Raw genomic sequence first — 18,679 nt, 5'->3', positions numbered from 1 at the left:
CCACATTAGCTCCTGGCAAAAACCAGTGTATAGTCCCAGCTCAACACTTCTATGCGTAGAAATGTAGGGCACTGAGCTGATAGATTTATTGCCATATGTGGTGCAGGCACTTTATAGGAGGGGTAGGAGTGTAGGCCATGGGTCAGAAAACAACTGCTAGATTTGGGTTCCTGCCCTTTGGGCTAGGGTTTGGTGGTGTGGCCAACTCTACGTTACGCTTAGACATGAGCAAGTTTGAACAAAGCACCTCAGCATGGAAGTTACTGGGCTGAGGAGCCTCAGGTTGGCTTGCTGGCCTTGTGCTAGGGAGGCTGTTGGAGGGGGGAAGGTAGTGCTTCTGTTCTGGGGAGGTACAGGAAACAGTGTGAAGCTTTCGTGGAGAGAAGCCCATATGAAGAGAATAGATGATGGCACAAAATGGAGGAGGGTGGGAGTGGTTTGGGTGGACGCCTGTAGGTGCTGGGAAGAGAAAACCGCAAGGAGAATTGTGAGTTATGGGGAAGAAGGCAGGCAAGGAAGGGAAGAAAGAGGAGTGACTTGTGGAAGAAGATGACATCTTAGAAGAAGCACTAAGTCCAAACATTCAGATAGCCAAGAAAGTTGCATGCCAAAATGTTGTAGTAAAATGCACATGAAGATGAGATATGGCTGTCAGGGACAGGCTTGAGGAAGAGAAAGGGCTTGGGAGACCAGTGCGTAAAGAGGAGATGAACACAGGAGTACCCTTCAGGATCTGAGGGATTTGGCTAGAAGACAGGAGAACCCACTCTGTTTTTGTTGACTTTGGCTCCTACTTGTTGATATTTTAATAAAACATAATGTGCCTCTGGCAAGTTAAAGCTAAATACTAGATAAGATTATGGGATTTTTTTTGTTTTGCTTCATTTTATATAAAATCTTTTCTTTGGAGCTATCTTAAAAATCTCCTAAATTGCAGGAAATTGCCCTCAATATTTCAGAATCTTCCAGGAGAAGGACCCCAGACCCGCCCGTTTTTGTTTATTGCTTATAGAGTGCAGAGTCTTCCTGCCTGCTTAAGCATAAATCAGCCTGAACAGCCTCAGGGCTGTGTCCCCAACTTACATTGCACATGTATCTTCAGTAGCAGGAGGAAGGCCCTGCTTGGGGAACAAATGGAGAGGAAATCCCATCTCAGGATCCCTTCTCTTCCCAGAGCTCATCCCCTCACTGCAGAGTGATACAATAAGTCTGTCACAGTGATTCCATGACATACTTGACTTCACCTCCCTTTTTGACCTGCTTAAGCACTCATCTCTTTACCCTCCTCACACTTCACCTTCTTTTACCTTTAAGCAAGCATCGGCCAACACTGTAAGAGAATCCTACTGCAGCTGTAGCCCATCCAGATATAAAGGAGGTTGGGTTATGTGCGCAATATGTTCTTTTTATTTGCAAGTTTGCATGAAGAACGTGTCTGGCAAGTTTTGAGCAGATGGATCAGAGAGCTATGGGGTTTTTACAAACTTTGGCAAGTACTCCATACCTTTGTATTTTGGCAGGAACTCTGCATCTCATATACTGGTCTCCAAAGATTCTGCCCTCAGTTTGAGCCTGATTCCGAGACCGTTGCAAGTAATGGAAAGACTTCCATTGATAAGCAGGGGGGCTGTAAAGCCCTTTAAACTCCACAGCACTGGAGGCAGTGTCTGCATTACTCCTTTGCAGAAGTGGTTACAGAAAGAGCTTGAAAATTCACACTGACAATTTTTTAAAAAAATACAGTCGATCTCTTGCACTTAGAAGCAGCTAAGATTTTGATAGCCAGTAGATTCTCAGTTATCTGGCAAAAGGTACTGTATGGAGGCTTTGCAGTTTACAACATATGTTTTCACATATAATGAGTAAGAAACTGGAGAGGTTTGCAACAGAATTATGGATTTGCTTTTCCTTATGTCCAAGATAGGATCAAAGGCCTCAAGTTCAACCAGGGAGTGAGAAAGGATTGAGAATTAGCGTGGTCATTTTTTAACTTTAAGTTTCAGAAGGAGCTGGCTGAAGTCTCTGAGAGCTGTCTGAGGAGACCTTTGAAATCTGGAACCAGGCAGCGAGTGAATCTTTCAGTAGAGTGAATGATGTGTAAGAATTTGGAAATGACAAGAAGCTGCTTATGCAGACCTTGGGAATCTGGTTCTTCCAGTGTAGAGGGTTAGACTGGAGTCCCCTGCAGGTTTCTTCTAGTTCAGAAAAAGTTATCCTAAATGGCAGTTTTCATCCGTGGTGTGCATAGCTGAACTTTGCTCTGTGTTAACTGGCATTAGCACATCATTTACCACTGGATCTCATTGTTTGGGCTTATTTACTTTGAGCTTACAAGCACATGTCAGGTTATTTCCATTATTTTAAAAGGGCCTTGAAGTTCCAGTGGAAACCATGGATAATGGCTGATAAGTAAGAGGAAGAGCAGTGAGCCTGCCAAGGTGTTGTAATACACAAGAACATCACAGGAGTCTGAAATGACAGAGAAAAGAAGGGAAGGAAGGAAGTTATCAGGGGGCCAACAGCATCTGGAGAGAGGAGATCAGACAGCCCAGAATGAATGGAGAGGAAAAACAGATTTATAGCAGGTTTTTACAAGATAATGCCATATTTACTGCTACTCAGTGATTGCAGAACCCACACTGGCTGACAGCAGTAACCATTTCAAATTCCAGGCCAACACAGGAGATAGGATAGATATTTTTAAGTGGCCATATGATCTTATTACTGCATTTTGAAAGTTCATCAAGTTGTTTTAAGAAACTGTAAGTCATCAAAAATATTTCCAAACAGTTGGTGACTCTAATTCTCAAACCCAGCTATAAAGTGCCCTTGTTACTGCAAAAGCTTGGCCTTTGATGGGTGCCCAGGGTTTTCTTGGCTGTGGCAAATGTATGTCATTGATGGATCAGCCTGTGTATCATCACAGCTGAACCACATTCAGTGTTTTGTTTGCTTGTTTTCTTGCTGAGGAGGTGGTGAATTTATTAGCCAAAACTATTCCACTGTAAATTATACTTAATTGTAGTTTTCCCATTCTTCTGCATCTGACTGTGGTGACTATAGAAGACTAGAAGTAGATTTTAGCCAGACCATCGAATCTGAAATAAACTAAGCCTGTTGCTGTTCTGGAGCTCTAGTTCTTTGAAAGAACCAGTGTATCTTTATGTCAAATTTTTTCCTTTTAGCTCTGAAATGAGTCATGAAGACAGGCTGTTCTGGCGTCTGCTGTCAGTGGTTATTGTCTAGAATACATACACTAATGTGTTGATTCAGTTATCCCCTGCTTTAGCTGCCTAAGTATATGAGCGGGGGAGTAGGCAAAGGAAAATTTGAGCAAAATAATTATGTTTCTTTTTAACAGAGTCTTGAGGTTTGGAGGTTTTTCTGGTTTTGTTTTTGAACCAGTATAGTTACACTGACGCTGAATGCTGCTGTTCTGCTTATATCAGCTTCTGATATACCCCATTCTTTAAAGTCATGTTTCTTCTAATTTTGTAAACATTTTGCTTTGTTTGTTATCATGAATTATATAGTGTTCTCAGTGTACTTACAGTTTATAAAATACAGACTAAGATAATCCTTGTCCTTATTTTTATACTCAGAACTGTGTGATAGTTACTTGAGGATATAAACATGTGTGCCTATAAATAAACAGTTTCGTCCTCCAGTATTGTAATGAAGATTTCAGCTACTCGATACTTAAATTTTTTAAAAAATCTACAGTTGATCTGAAAAGCAAGCATAGCAGGATGGCAGAAGTAATTTAGAAATCAGTATTTTCTGGAAACTCACCTGTCATTCTTCTGAAACGAGTTTGTGAAAAAACTAAAACTTTTCACTGCTGAGTGCCCTGGTCCTGGTTATTTGGGATATACTTTCAAGATAATATCAGAGGTGAGCCTCCTCTAATGGGTGAGGAGGAGCACAGACAAATAGCTGCCAGGCAGGCAGAGGGTCTCCCCCAGAAGACTGAGCAGAACACCTTTGGAGGACCCATGAAGAATAGATTTCAACAGGATTTGTAAAATACCAGAAATCTGGCAGGCCTAAGAGAGTGGCATGTGAGTGCTGTCATCACCAAGATCCCCAGCTGGGCTTCCTAAACATATGTAGCTGTGTAAACAAGAGCAATTATTTGTTTGCATCTGACATCTTCATGAGCCATTTCCTCCAATTAACTGCATTGTTTATATATTCATGTGTTTGTTTCACCTTGATGTGCTGGCAGTAGCTGCATGTATATGATACCCTTCACAGGTATTTGTAAACTATTTTTTTCCCCAGGTGTTTTTAAGAAGCCTCAGAATAAAAAAAAAATATGAGGGAAAGATTAGCAGTGGCCATAGAAAAAGATAGCTAGAAGGCAGGGCTTGAGTGTACAAGACACTTGGTCAAGAGGAGATTAACAAGTGTACTGGCTGTTTGTTTTCCTGTGAAGGGGAGGAATCACATAAAAAGAGGGTAGAAAAACCCCAAATTGTTCTTAGAATTTAGAGCACTACTGCTGAATATAAATTAGTCTGTATACTGGGCTGGAGGTCTGTTGATTTTGAGCTTTCACTCGAGCATGTGTGAAGGTGTGTGTGCTCTCACCTGTGTGTACACAGTTCTTGTGCATCATCAGCTGCTTGTGCCTGCTGGTCTTTGAATGTGTTGCTCCTGAGTGAGGGAGGTGGGGCTGCTTGTGTGGAAACTGTCTCCCGCTCATTCAAATCATGGAATCTGTGTCTCTGCATGCAGTTGGTGATGCACAGTTCTCCCCCCACCTTAAAACCCTAACCTTTTCCACATCATGACCTATAAATCAGACCAAACTCCTTCTACCTCTTCAAGAGGCAATGTTTGGTTAAGGTGCCAGATGGAAATGAGAAAGGATTAAAGAGGAAGTTTAACTCAGTTGACTTTCTCTTATGTGGGTGGTTTTTTTTCCCTGTCTTCTGTTAATATTTTTAGTGCACTGAAAGCTTTTGCACAAAGGCTTTCGTTTAGCTCTTGCAGATACAAGCTGTTCAGCAACATTTCTGATAACAGTGTTTGATGTGGTTGTGATGGGCTAAGCATAAAGGTAAAGTAGTGCTTATGGGTAAGGCAAGGCAATGTTTATAGCTAAAGGTAATATCTCTTCGAGGACCAATCAGTATAGCTGGAAGAAGTAGACAAGCTTTCAAGTGCAAGAGCTGGGAGGTACAGAAAAGGCTTTTATTCTTTTTTGAAACTAAACTAGTTGATCTAGTAGGAAGAAAGGACTGAAAATACTGAAAGAGACATTTTTCAGTGAGGATTTAGGCTTGAGGGTGTATTGGAAGAAAAGGGTATGTTACTGATGGGGAGGGTAAGATAAGAAATGTAGAGAACCTAAAATTCTTGTTTCATGTAATAATTTCTGGAATACTCATTTGAAGAACATAGTGTATCCATGAAAATTTCTGAGAGATTCCTACAAAATGGCCCCTTTGTTTACCACCATGTAGAGTGCTGTTGCTTCAGTGTGAATGGAAACATAGAATGCAGTGTAGGAAAAGAAGTAAAGAATTCTTAATCAGATTATTTTGTGTGAGGAAATAGACTCTGAGGATCCAGCCTAGGATTTTATCATCCATTAGCTTTCCACATTTGCAACAATGTAAGAGAAAAAGAAGGAGAAATGGAAATGGTGAAGCTAGAAGGTCATTCTTGCTTACAAGTAATCAGATTGTTAAGATCATACATCACCCTAAGACTGTAAAGGCACTTAACCTAGGAGAAGGAGATTCAAGCTAATTTCACTTAGTATGGCACTCATCATACTTAATAGCCTTTTCTTAAGAATGACCAGTGCCCGTTTAGCCCATGGTGTCAGTTGTGGAAATTATCCCATACTTAACTCATTCTTCATAATTTTCGTCCTAAACATGCAGCATAAACAACATAGAGAGAAACTTTACTTTCAGATATCATAGATACCATAGTATGGATCATATCCAGCTCTTTTAATCAGAGAATCATATCCTCTCCCACAGTGCCGTACAGTTCAGAAACCTGCAAACACTTTTCCAGTCATTCAGCTCATTGGTGAGGATGGATTTTCCTTGTAGCATTGGACATGTGCAGTGATGATTTCTTGTACTTTTACAAATGCCTTTCATTGCAGGTACACAGTGCCAGCCCTTGACTTTGTCTTTTGGTAGCAATTGGGATGAAGACTGGGATAAATACATTTTATTTTTGCTACCAAGGCACAACCGAGTCTTCAAAATATGTCTATGACCAATTATAGTTATCATTAGGAGATTGCTTTTGGCACATGACTTGCTTTTTAGTCCTTACATCACTGCCAAAACTGAGGTATGCAGTTTCTGGAGTCTTTGGAAAGATATGACTGTGCAGAAAGGAAGAGAAATGAGCCAAGTCCTTGTGTCCCATTTGCCTCACACCCCCCTCCAACCCCCCCTCATCCCCAAAACATCTTTGCAGAATGACAGCTGCATTACATCCTCAGAAACACTTGACCTGATAAAGACCAAAGGGAAGGCAAAGTTATATTTGTACTTCTCTGGGACTTTCCCAGCATTGATTACGGATTCTCTCATCCCTCTGGCACTTCTGAGCAATGGTAGTCCCCTTGCTGCTGCCAGACTCTCTGTAAACAATTGTTCAGACACTTTGTTAGAAGGTTGCCTCATAAAAAGGAGTCCCAATGTTCACTGTTTGTGTGCCCTTAGTTTCTACTGGAGAACTCAGCATTGCCTACTAGGAGCATTTAGTAACCTTCTGGACTTGAACCAACATCTTCTCATGACTTTTTGCTAAATGTGTTGATCAGAAGGAAGGCAAAGAGCTTGTCATGTTGCTGTTCTTTTCATAAGACAAATGTTATTGTAAGAGCCGCACTGTTGGCCTTTGAGAGGTCCAACACTGACTTGAAATAAATAGGGAGACTCTACATGCTGATTCTACATACTGGACAGAATCTGATCTTTTCAAGCCTGCTTTTCTGTTTAGTTACGAAAAGCTGAATTTTATCACGATGACATAGTTTCACACCTCTTTTGAAATATTTTTCTTTACATGTATTATGCAGTTTCACCATGGCTTTATTACAGCAGTGTTTGCTAGATGTCAGGTTGTTCTGGTCTGAGAAAATAGGAGGAAACAATGAGACATTGTTAGTTACTCATTTGGAGATGGACATGGATAAAGAGAAGAAAAACCCGAAACAGTATATGAAGTCGCACATCTGGCATGCCAAAAGTTACAAAGTGATGTTATCGTGTGGTATCTTCATTGGAGTTGACTTAACCTTGCATGGCATTCCAGCTCCCTGCATCACAAAACTATCAACATAGTAATAACCAGGAAACCAGCAACCTGTTGGCAGCCAAAAGTCCAATTGGTTTCATCCTAGAGTTAGGGTAAATAATAGCAGGCTATGGCTGTATGTGGGAAGGCACTCATTGAATTGTTTGACTAGGAGGAAGAGTGTGGGCACTTGAAATTCTAGCCATGCAGGGCTTGGGTTTCTTTTGTACGGGTATTATTTATTGCATAGGCAGTAGCAAGGTTTGCTGAAACATTTGACACAAATACAAATAACACTGGCTTCGAAGTTTGGATGGAAGCAGCATCACCTGTTGCACAAATACATGTATGGCCATATGTTTAATGTATGATTAGTACCTGAAATCAAAGGGAAGGCTGAAAGCATGAATAAGGCAATACCATAGGGATTAGCTATGGGTGAGCAATATAATATCTTCAGTGTACAGACTACATTGTACAGGTGGTACTTCAGCATCTGTTGTTATGCTCTAGCCAGTGTAAGTATTACTGAAGAAGGTAAAATAGCTTCTTTTGATGTTTACTTTGATATCTTGACTGTTTGTACTACAGGATGAGTTTTCAGGGTAGTTCTTTCTGTGTGATTTCTCTCATGAAGGAGTATGTGATGGTACATTTTACTTGGGACCATAAGCTGATTTCATTAGAGTGTTTTTAAATCATGTTCTTCTCCTTACAAATCCCAAGAAAATTCTTTCTAAAAATGTGCACGAATGTACATCTGCTGCATAGAGATTTGAGCTGTAATAGCTTCTGCTATTTTATGTTAGTGGTCCATTTTAATAGCAACCAGGTAAATGTTAACCTGTAAGCAATCTTATTTGTTGTTTCTTGCAGGTGTTAAAATCTAAAGAATTATCATCACCAGGACAGCGCTACATTGACAGCAAAGTAGTTAAAACAAGAGCTGAAGGAGAATGGTTGTCATTTGATGTCACTGAGGCTGTACATGAGTGGCTCCATCACAGAGGTGACAACAAGTGCTCTTTGCCTTCATTCCTGCCCTAACTGCTCCTCCATTAACTCAGCAGTATTTCAGGTTGATTCCATGTGTAAAAACCAACTCCACTCACTATTATGTTTTGCAGACAGGAATCTTGGATTTAAGATAAGCTTACATTGTCCATGCTGTACCTTCGTGCCTTCCAATAATTATATCATCCCAAATAAAAGTGAGGAGCTTGAAGCAAGATTTGCAGGTAATGAAAGAAAAGACACCAACTTTTTAAAATGTTGTGGTACTTACTAATTGAGGAGGGAAATAAAAAGCTGTTACTGCCTCCTAGATGGCATTCAGCTAATTGAAAACTTGCTCATTTGAGAATCATGATTCTCAGCTGGTAGGAAATGGTATTAAAGGCACAAGGGTAAAATTATATCATCTGAACAAATTCTAAAATCAGATGGCATGAATAAGCTATCTCATTCCTTGCATGCAGCTTTCATGTCCTTAAGAGGCTGTGTTACAGTTTGTAGCAAGCACACAGGATATACATACAGTTTTGGGTTTAGTGAAGTCTGTTGCACAGTAAACCATCCCCTGTTGGATAGTAGTGAGAAAAACATGCTGAGTATTTTCAAAATAAACCCTTTGACTGCTGTCCATCCTAGTACTCTAATGAGTCAGACTTAGTAGAAAAGATTGGACGTTAAAAAATAAAAAACAGTATGTAGTATGGGTTATAGATATATGTGCTTTTTATGGACAGCTGACAAGGTGATATGGAGTAAATATATCAAGGTCATATAAGCTCCCTTGTGTTTTTAAGCCATTAAACTTTCACTTTCGAAAAGGGAAATAGTATGTAATTGACAGTGCTGGAGTTATCATTCACCAGTACATATAAAACTGTAGGCATATTAGAACCAATTTTAATGCAAATTCTGTTTATACAGTTCTCATTTTTTAAAGTATATCTGTGTTCCAAGGATTTGAGTGTATTCCAAGTATTAAGTTTTATAACTATTGTTTCACTGCATTGGAAATTTTTTTCTAAGTAAATACATGTACTGTACATATGCTTAAAGCCATTGTGTGTATTTAAAAAATTCTTAGTATGATGTTTGGTCACTGTAATTGCAAATGTTACAAAAAGAAAAGTGTATCTTTTTCTGTTTAGATAGTATTATCTGGTTGGGGAGGTTAATTTTCAAAACGGTCTTAGCAAAAGGCATAACACGACTCCTATGAAAGGCCAATACCTTGAGTCTCTTGCCTGTGTTATTGCCATGATAAGAAGCTAGTAAGGTAGATTGTGTTCAAAGAGAAAATGAAAAATAGGAGGTCGTGGTTTGCCACTTAGAGAAGAAATACTTTGATCAATGTCTTTGCCATGCCCATACAAAAGAAGGGACTAGAATAACTGACTTCTGGGGAAAATTAGCAGATTTAAATAAACTGGCAATGGGAGATGGAGAATTTAAAATTAAAATTAGAGAGGAGTGAATGTGATAGAGAAAACTAATGGAATAGGAGTAAGCAGTGGGAAATGAAGGTGAAATGTACAGAGCAGCTTTAATGATATTAAAAGGTTTTAAAAGGTACATAGCTAGTTTAAAGTTAGAAATGCTGCTTTAAGTGACGTGACAAAAGAATCACTGCTTGGGGCATTTGAAACTAAGCAATGCAGATGCAATGACTTAAATTATCTTTTCTGTTACTCATTTCAGTAGTTCTGTTAAATGTGCTGAAATGCCATTAAACAGTGGTGAATATGGGAGGGCCAGTACAATATATAACATGAGAACTGTGAATATCCTAGGGATCTTGGTTTGAAATTTCCCCCCCTTCCCCAGTAAACATGCTCAGCTGACACCATCATGGCCCAGTTTCTGAGAGAATATTTTTAAGAGATGGTTTATTTAATTTGTGAAGAAAAAGCAACACAATGTTTATCACCAAAATGTATTTTTTGAAGGTATTGATGACTACACATATTCCAGTGGTGATGTGAAAGCTTTAAAGTCCAATAGGAAAAAATACAGTGGGAAGACCCCACATCTTCTGCTAATGTTATTACCCTCCTACAGACTTGAGTCGCAACAGCCCAGTCGGCGGAAGAAGCGTGCTCTAGATGCTGCCTATTGTTTTAGGTAACTATGCATCTGTATTCAATATACTTAAAAAATCATACCAGCTTGTGAGGTGTCATGCAGTTGTTTATCGTTGTTTCTTTGCAGTTGGTATTTATACAGAACTCATCCCCTCATTTGCAGACCCACGGGGTCTGTGCAGCAGGTGTCTGCCCAGTGGTCTCCAATCCCGCAGAGACAGTGGCAGATGAGAGAGGTTGTGACCTTAGGCAGCAAAGGTTGAGTTCCATCTGAGATGATTCCCAAGTGCATTAGTCCTATAATAATTACAGTCAAATTATCACCTCCACTTTGCTCACCTACTCAGAGAGTTCCCTCTGTAGGACCTGGGGAAAAAGACTTGACTAAGTCCTCCAGGGAAACCTTTAGCTTTGTCTCTAAAGCAAGTCCTGCCATGTCTAGGTATCCAATTTCAGTTACAGTATAAGCTACTATTGATTTGATTTGATTGAGAATTTTTGGGACTCAGACTTACCTGCCTGTAAAGCATCATTCAGGGAGTGAGGAACTGGATTATTTTCATTCCCTGTGTTGTTTTTGTTATGACCAATGGGTTTGTCTGTACTTTATTTCCAAGGAATGTGCAGGATAATTGCTGTCTGCGTCCACTTTATATTGACTTCAAGAGGGATCTTGGCTGGAAATGGATTCATGAACCTAAAGGATACCATGCTAATTTCTGTGCAGGAGCCTGCCCATATTTATGGAGCTCAGATACTCAACACAGCAGAGTAAGTAATGGTTTTGCTAATTTTCAGCTTCTGTTTTATAACTGCAGGGTGAACTATGTTTCTGAGACTGGCAGAAACAATGATCAAAGTTTGTCTCAATAACTAAAGATGATGAAATGTGGTCCTATAGAGGAACTCACACATGGCCTCAAGCAGTAGGAATGTATTGACCCAGAGATTTTTTTTTATGTGTTCATCAGTATGATATGGTTGAATTGAATGCTTTTTGTGAGTATGTAGCCTTGGGAGGTGGCCTGGGAAGGGCTTTTCATTATAGAGCAGGAGTGGATGATGGCACAATGAGCTCAGTCAGCAAAGGCACTGAGGAAGGCACTGTCAGAGTAACAAAAAGGCTGAGTGGTGTACCACCTGGTTATCACTTACGTTTATGACCTACCATTTCAAGATTAGCACTTGCCATGCTGAATTTCATGAAAATGTACTGATAGATGGCCTTCTTTTACTTCAAAAGATGTATTCTTTCTTGTACTTTGAAAATTTATATGTCTGGGATATTGAAGAACCAAATGATAGTTGTCTAAGACGGGACTTCTAGGGATTAGATGTGGTATTTTAGCCAACTGCCTTAGGATGAGTAGTATTCTACTGTGAAGTGCTTATTTCTCTCAACTGTCAATAGGGATGTCTAGACAGTAAATGCAAGAGGCAGACATTTCCATCACAGTTGTCGTAAAGTAAGAATTTCACCCTCAGGTCCATACTAAGAATGATGTCTCCCCTTTTTCAAGCCTTCCTTAAAATACCAGCTCCATGTTGGCCAGTAGGGAGAAGTCTCCATGTCCAAGGGACAGCTTGTGTTCCTTTTGGTTAGTAAAACAGTGATACGATGTGAATTTACCCCTTTGTAGCTGTCACTGGCTGTGACATTGCTAATAGTACAATGTTGACAGGCAGAGGTATAAATAAGGTAAGTATGTTTCCATGCTGATATGGGGTAATAGTGTACACATTTTGGAGCAGCACTTGTTTGTAAAGGAAAGAGGAAGAATAACTGTCATGGTCACAAATATGTGGTTTGGATAGTTGCCCAAAGAGTCAGAAGTTGCTCAATAAAGTAGTTAGTGTTGCTGTCCTGAACAGATCTTCTGTCTCTCTAAGCTGCAAATGTTGTGTTGAAGTTCTAGGAAAAGGTCACTTGGTGTTTGGCTAAGACATTAATGGCATCCTCAGGAATACCTATGCATCATCAGTGGCTAACCCTACATACTTCCCTTGTAGAGAACCATGCATAGGAATCCAACGTGACATAGATGATAACTTCACCACAGCTGGTTCTCAACAGGAGTAGCTGCATCTTGAGTCTTGGTGCTTGCAGGGTGGCATTAATAAACTTAATTAACATAGCCAGAGAGTAAAAGCAGACGAGTACCTATGTTGTGAAGGGCTTACGTCTCTCTTTGGTGCACTTGTAAAGCCAAAATGCTGCAAACAGCAAATGGCAATCTGAATAAACGGATAAAAAACTTTCAATTTCTTCTTTCCATATGAATATAGTGTGTGTGTGTGTTGATTCAAAGGGCTACACTTTAAAGGCAGGCTCCAGGCGCGTACCTGTTCTGAGGTTTAAGACTATATGTACGAAACCCTAGCAAACTGAGGCATATTGTGACACCAGATTGAAGTGAAGAAGCATAAAAAATATTAAAATCCAGGAATCTTCATACTGCTTTCTGTGGGCATTCTCTCAGGTGCTGTGGGAGGAGGTGATGCAGAAAGTAATTTGGTTGTTAACGGTGGATGCCTTAATCTGTTTTTTTGTTTCTCCTTCTAGGTACTCAGCTTGTATAACACCATAAATCCAGAAGCTTCTGCCTCTCCATGCTGTGTGTCCCAGGATTTGGAACCCCTCACCATCCTCTACTACATTGGCAAAGCACCCAAAATTGAACAACTGTCCAACATGATTGTAAAGTCTTGCAAGTGCAGCTAAAGGATATCCCCGAAACAGCATGACGTGTGTTTATTAAAAAAAAAAATAACCGAGGAAAAAAAGAAAGAGAGAGTGAGAAGGAAAGAAAGAAAAATAAAAACCCAAGTTCATCAGTGTTAAAAAAAAAAAAAAAAAAAAGAAGAAAAAAAGTGGTACTAGTCCGAACTGTTTGAAAGTTTTTGGTTTTGTTTTTTTTTTAAACTGGCATCTGAAGCAAAACATTGAAGGCTTTTTTCCTACATTTCACCTACACATAGTGTGAGATAGACAAGAAGCAAAGTTAAAGAAAAAAGAAACCTTTTAAAAAATAAACACTGGAAGAAATTTGTTAGTGTTACTATGTGAAAGGAAAAAAACAGGAAAATCCCATGAAGTGGAGTTGCTGTATCTGTCCCGTGCCTTACTTGATCTCTCTGTATTGTTACGCAATAGGCATCCTACCCATTCCTCTTAGTTGTAGAGTTAACAGTGCATTATTTATTTGTGTGTAAAAACTATTAAATGAACATTTCCATATCGCCATTGGAAAAAAAGAAAACCAGCCAATGTGGACAAAGTGGAGACCAAATAAGCTGCCAGAAATACATATAAAGCCTAAAGGAACACAAGCTCAAAAGAATCAGAAGAATAATGGTTAGTTTAGTTCGATTAAAATAGAAATCAGTTATTACATTATTGACAAACTCTGCCTTTAAAATACCTTATTTTTTGTGCCAGCTGCCTAGAGAGACTTCTTGTAAGGTCTCAAACCCTTGTTTTAAATACTGAATAATTTACTAATAAAGGACACTCTGTTTCAGTCTCAAAGACAAGTCTATAAGATTTTTTTTTTTTTACTGTAAATGATTTAAAATGTCAGTTTAGTAAACCAGTGAAATATTTAACATGTACTGGTCTAATCTTCAGACCTTAATATGTTGCTGTATAGCTATGCTATGGGATTTTTTTTGTTCTTTTGGTATATGTAACCATACCTAGAGTATTACAATAGGTGGGTAGTAAAAGCCAGCTTAATTGGAAACATATCTGTAGATCTCTATTTGTAAACTATTAAAAAATTACCTACTTTATGTGTAATGTGTAAATTTTCACCATATTTTTGTACTCTGTAATACTGTCAGCTCTCATGACTTTGAATTTGAATTTGGGGCTCTTTTTGATCACTCAGAATCATGTGTTTCCCTCTAGCTGGCCAGTATGAGTAGAGTCCCTATATTTTGACTTGCACTACAAATACATGTTTTATAATAATTGCTATACATGTGCTTTGTATATTGTTCATCATTATGACATAAGCTACCTGACTCCCATTTGTTTTTCTGTTTCATAAAAAGGATGGATTAAAGCAATCTCTCCCCCCCTTCTCCCCTCCTTCTTCAGTTCGTCCCTGTTCAGAACACTTGAATCGCTATGCGGTTCGGATTTCTAGGCCTTTCAGTTTTCATTCGGCATTCAAACAGATGGGCAGAGAGCGAGGTGTCAAGAGATGTCCCAGCCTGGCTGAGGCGAGGCAAACCCTTGCAGAGAATGACATTCACCACTGTGCAGAAGGCTGGTAGGAAGGGTCTGCCGCGGCGATGTTTGGGACCGATGCACAGTCAGAGGCCGTGCATCGACCTGGCCTGCAGCGGGGACTTGGTCCGTGGGACTGGTCCTGCTCTTACTGCGGGTAACAGAGGTTTGCCTTTAACTTCTGCAGTGGCACAGCAGGCCCCTTTAGGCTGTTGGTATGTGTGTAAGGATTTGCAGGATCAGACCCTTGATTTTTGCAAGCTTGCTGATTTTTTTTTTTCAATTGAGTTCATGTTAAAGCTCCTTGAAAAAAAAAAAAAAGGAAAAAGGAACATGGGGGGTCCTAAGATTTTTGTTGTTGTTACATGTTTTAATATTGTTGAGGGAGTTAAAAAAAAAAATCACGTCACATACTTCATTTAAAAAAAACTCCAACCTAAATTAGCAAAAAAAAAAAAAAAGAATCATGAAGAAGGCACAATCATTTCGTTTCACATGATGAATGGTTTTGCACAGCAGAGCTGGAAAACTGCAATACAGGCATACTACTTGGATGGGAAGGGCGTTTTCTGTTATTGTCCTGAGCAGTGTTGGAACTACACTCCTGAGCTTGATGTTGTCTGCTCCAGTTTTAAGAAGTGTAATTTCTTTGGCTTCAGCAGAACACTGATGCAAAACTGAAATACCATGGTGGCTTGCACATGCAGCTCCTCAGGACTTCTGTGGAGCCCGTCCTTATTGCCTAGTTGGAAACATAGCCCCAGAGATGATTTAATGTCACCCATTGACTCAACGCAGAGGAGGAGGTACGTTAGACTTCTGATTTATTTAGTGAGTTGAGATGAACAAGTGAAAAAATCTGTCCTGCTAACACTTGCTTGAGCCAGACTAACTCCAGTGAGAAGATGCACTGAACTCAGTGAAACTCCTCAGGGTAATACATACTCTGGATTTTGCTGTATGTGGCAGCAAAATTAGTTTTATCAGGTTCAGTATGAGAACTGTATTTTTGTTGGACAGGAAAGAAGACAAGGATGAGCATTTTACAAAACTTAAAAAGTTATTTTGCAGTTCTCTGGTATGGGAATGCAGCTCAAAATCAGTTTTGAAAATGTGGTATAGGAGTGAGCATAGTTGTCCAACTATACTCACTATGCGCTGGATGAAGCTGAAAACTTTGATTTGGAGTTTTTCTCTAAATTTAGGTATAAAACACTATTTCTGTGTGTCATTGCCCCAAGGTTGAGTATTTTTTTCTTCTTTTGTTCCTCAAAATGCACTGATTGTATTTGAAATTCTCTATTATAAAACTCCTAGGTTTTTTTTCATTTTTTTGTTCATTGGGCATGTATTTTCCTTTTAATTACCAAGGGTGTTAGGCCTGATGCTACAATGTGCAGAACTTAGGGATGAAATTCCCCTCTACAGAGTGGGGTAATGTGAGTCCTAAGCACTGCTCAGGTCTGATGTAAATACCCCTGCAATGATCTTTAGATGGAACTGCAACAGCTCAAGGACTTTGCTATGGGCCTTATCATGGCGAGGTAATTGCCACTGTCTGAGCAGAGTCTCTGAGAACTGATGGTAAATAGTCAGCATCTTGAAAGATCATACCCAAGGGGCTGACTGGGGCTGAGGGGGAATCATAGCACTTAGCTGGGTGGGGTTGGACAGCATTTCCTCTGTGTTATAACTGTATGGTTGGCATGGTTTAAAGGAGAAAGAAAAGAAACTTAAAGGACAGCCGTGTTGTACTTTGGTGATCGATTACTCTGTATTTTAACACATTGTATGTCTGGTTTTGTGGTGCTCTAGTGGTAAATAAATTATTTCAATTATATGCTGGTGTTGCTTTCATATGGCAGTGTTCTTCTGGCACAGGCGATTCCTCAGCTCTGGCTCAGCTTAATCCCTGCAACACCTGATTTGGTGTGGGCTTTTAGTGTGTGTGACCTTGACGTGGTCCAGCATAGGCTGAGGTGAAGAACAACCATCCTGAGCATGAATCACATCTGCTGTGAGGATTGCTTTCCCCTCATGCAGTGTATGTCTTGGTCTATAGACAAGAAGTGACTTCTGGTTGACTGCTCGGAGCAGCAGCGCTGTCCCGTGTGTGTGCAGGACAGGTACTGCCCTGGGTAGGAGCTGTGTTACTCCACAGCCCTGCTGTGCCTGATCCTTCACTAGAACCATACCCTGGCAGGCCTGTTACAGCCAGCACCACTTTTAGAGGCTTTCCTCTCTGGTATAGGGTCTCAAAGTAGTTTCTTCCTCATTTCTGTAGTGCTGTGGGAGGTGGGAAGGTGATCTGTTTTCTGATGCCTGTACACTAAGTGATCCCACAGCACTGCATCCCACAGGAAAGCACAGCGAAACAAACTGTTGGGTTTGTATATTGTTCAAAATAGTCCACAATGGGATGAGATGGGGTATTAGAGGAGAGGCAACAGACACAAGTTGGAACATGGCAAATTCTGGCTTCGTGAAAGGAAAATATTTTTACAATGGAGGTGGTCAAGGCATGAAATGGGTTGCCCAGAGAGGGCATGACTTCTCCATCCTTGGAGATGCTCAAAACTGTCTGGGCAAGATTCCAGGCAGCCTGTTCCAACTGTGCCTGCTCTGAGTAGGAGGTTGGGCTGGTGGGGTTTGCCCACCCCCATGAATCTACCAACAGTCATGTTCCACCCCAAACTCTATTTGTCATGGGCTAAAAGAGCACAAAAAACACTGGTTCTCAACTGCCTCAGTTATTTCAGTTTGCTATCAGCAACCATGTAGACACATGGAAGTGGGTTTTTTGACAGAAAATAGGACTCCCTAGTTTGTTGTAAGTCTCTCTCCATGCACTCTGCAATATGCAATTGTATTATCTAAGCAAATAGGAATTAAGAAGCCTGGTATTGCAGCTTTTCTTTATCAGGCTCTAGTCACTTAAATAAATAAAACTGGTGGGAGGAAGGACTGCAGGATTGAATCATTACTTTTAAAGTTGATAAAATATGAAAATGCTTCCAGACCAGAGGCTGATGAGGAGACCAGGAACTGCTCTTCCTGGTGCCTTTTCTGACATCTAAGGAGTGCATAGCATTTCTTGGCATGAATGAAAGAATATGTCATATTGTTTAGAGTTATTGTGATTAATTATAACAAATGGACTCTGTGGTCTGTCAATATGTTTAAGAATGCAACTTGGGATGAGCATTAAAAACAATTTTAGGAATGATTTCACCACAGTTACGCTTCAGCCTTACATTGATCTGCCTTAATTGATTTCAGTGAGTTTATACAGGCATAAAACTATAGTCCTGCAAAAATTTCTAGATACCAACTTTTATTCTGTCTACTTTTAGTTACACAGCTCTATGCTTTGACATGAATGTAATCTGTCAGCCTCATTGTTATCTGAGGAAGTCCTCACACTGCCTTGAGGTGACAATATTTTGCAGCCCTGTCTGCTGTATTTGTGAAATCAGTGAAGAACAGGAGGGTTTAAGGAGGAATGCTGATTGGAAATTTTAGATGGGAAAGTGGTCGTGGTTCCTGTAACTAAAAAGGGAAAAAGTAGAGGGAACACAGTGTGCTAAGAGAGATTTTATAGCATGGGGCTGAAAAGATGGAAGCTCTCCCATGATAATGAGACTTATGCAGAGTATTTTGATGCTGGGCTTGTCTTTTCCTTTAGTTAACACAGCCTCTCCAGACTGTATCACTGAAGCCCTTGCTCTGCTTGAATCAAATTGTGGTTAATAGATGTGGAATATTCAATATAGGAAAAAACCCAAACCGTGTAAATGTCTTGAAACTCATTTTTTAGGCCAAAATCTGCCTCTTAGATCAGACAGAACAGATTCTATGAGGAGCCATGAGTTCTGGAAGAAAATAAACCAAGAGGTTATGTAATTATATGTGGTTATAAAGTAGATGTGAAGTAATGTAGTTGGCTTGTCAGTGGGTATGGGTGTAGCAGTAATTTCTTCATCTGTATAAAAATAAAATTAAATGGAACAGAAAGCTGATGAGAACTTCTAATCAAATTTGATATGCTCATTTAATGAAGTAACCTGCTGGAATC

General features: G+C 39.9%; 1 protein-coding gene across 1 annotated transcript in view; it reads left to right on the top strand.

Moving 5' to 3' along the window:
- Positions 1-14,177, top strand: part of TGFB2 (transforming growth factor beta 2) — a 60,713-nt gene extending 46,536 nt beyond the window's left edge. The window contains exons 3-7 of the mRNA XM_027641349.1: positions 8,155-8,287; positions 8,406-8,516; positions 10,236-10,410; positions 10,988-11,141; positions 12,934-14,177. Coding sequence (XP_027497150.1) covers positions 8,155-8,287; positions 8,406-8,516; positions 10,236-10,410; positions 10,988-11,141; positions 12,934-13,092 — 732 coding nt within the window. The 3' untranslated portion in view covers positions 13,093-14,177. The remainder of the gene's footprint in view (positions 1-8,154; positions 8,288-8,405; positions 8,517-10,235; positions 10,411-10,987; positions 11,142-12,933) is intronic.
- The last annotated feature ends 4,502 nt before the right edge of the window (positions 14,178-18,679 follow it).

Source organism: Corapipo altera, unplaced genomic scaffold (genome assembly GCF_003945725.1).
Source record: "Corapipo altera isolate COAL_440 unplaced genomic scaffold, ASM394572v1 48b, whole genome shotgun sequence".
Taxonomy (NCBI): Eukaryota; Metazoa; Chordata; class Aves; order Passeriformes; family Pipridae; genus Corapipo; species Corapipo altera.
This window is presented reverse-complemented; position numbering and strand designations above follow the sequence as displayed.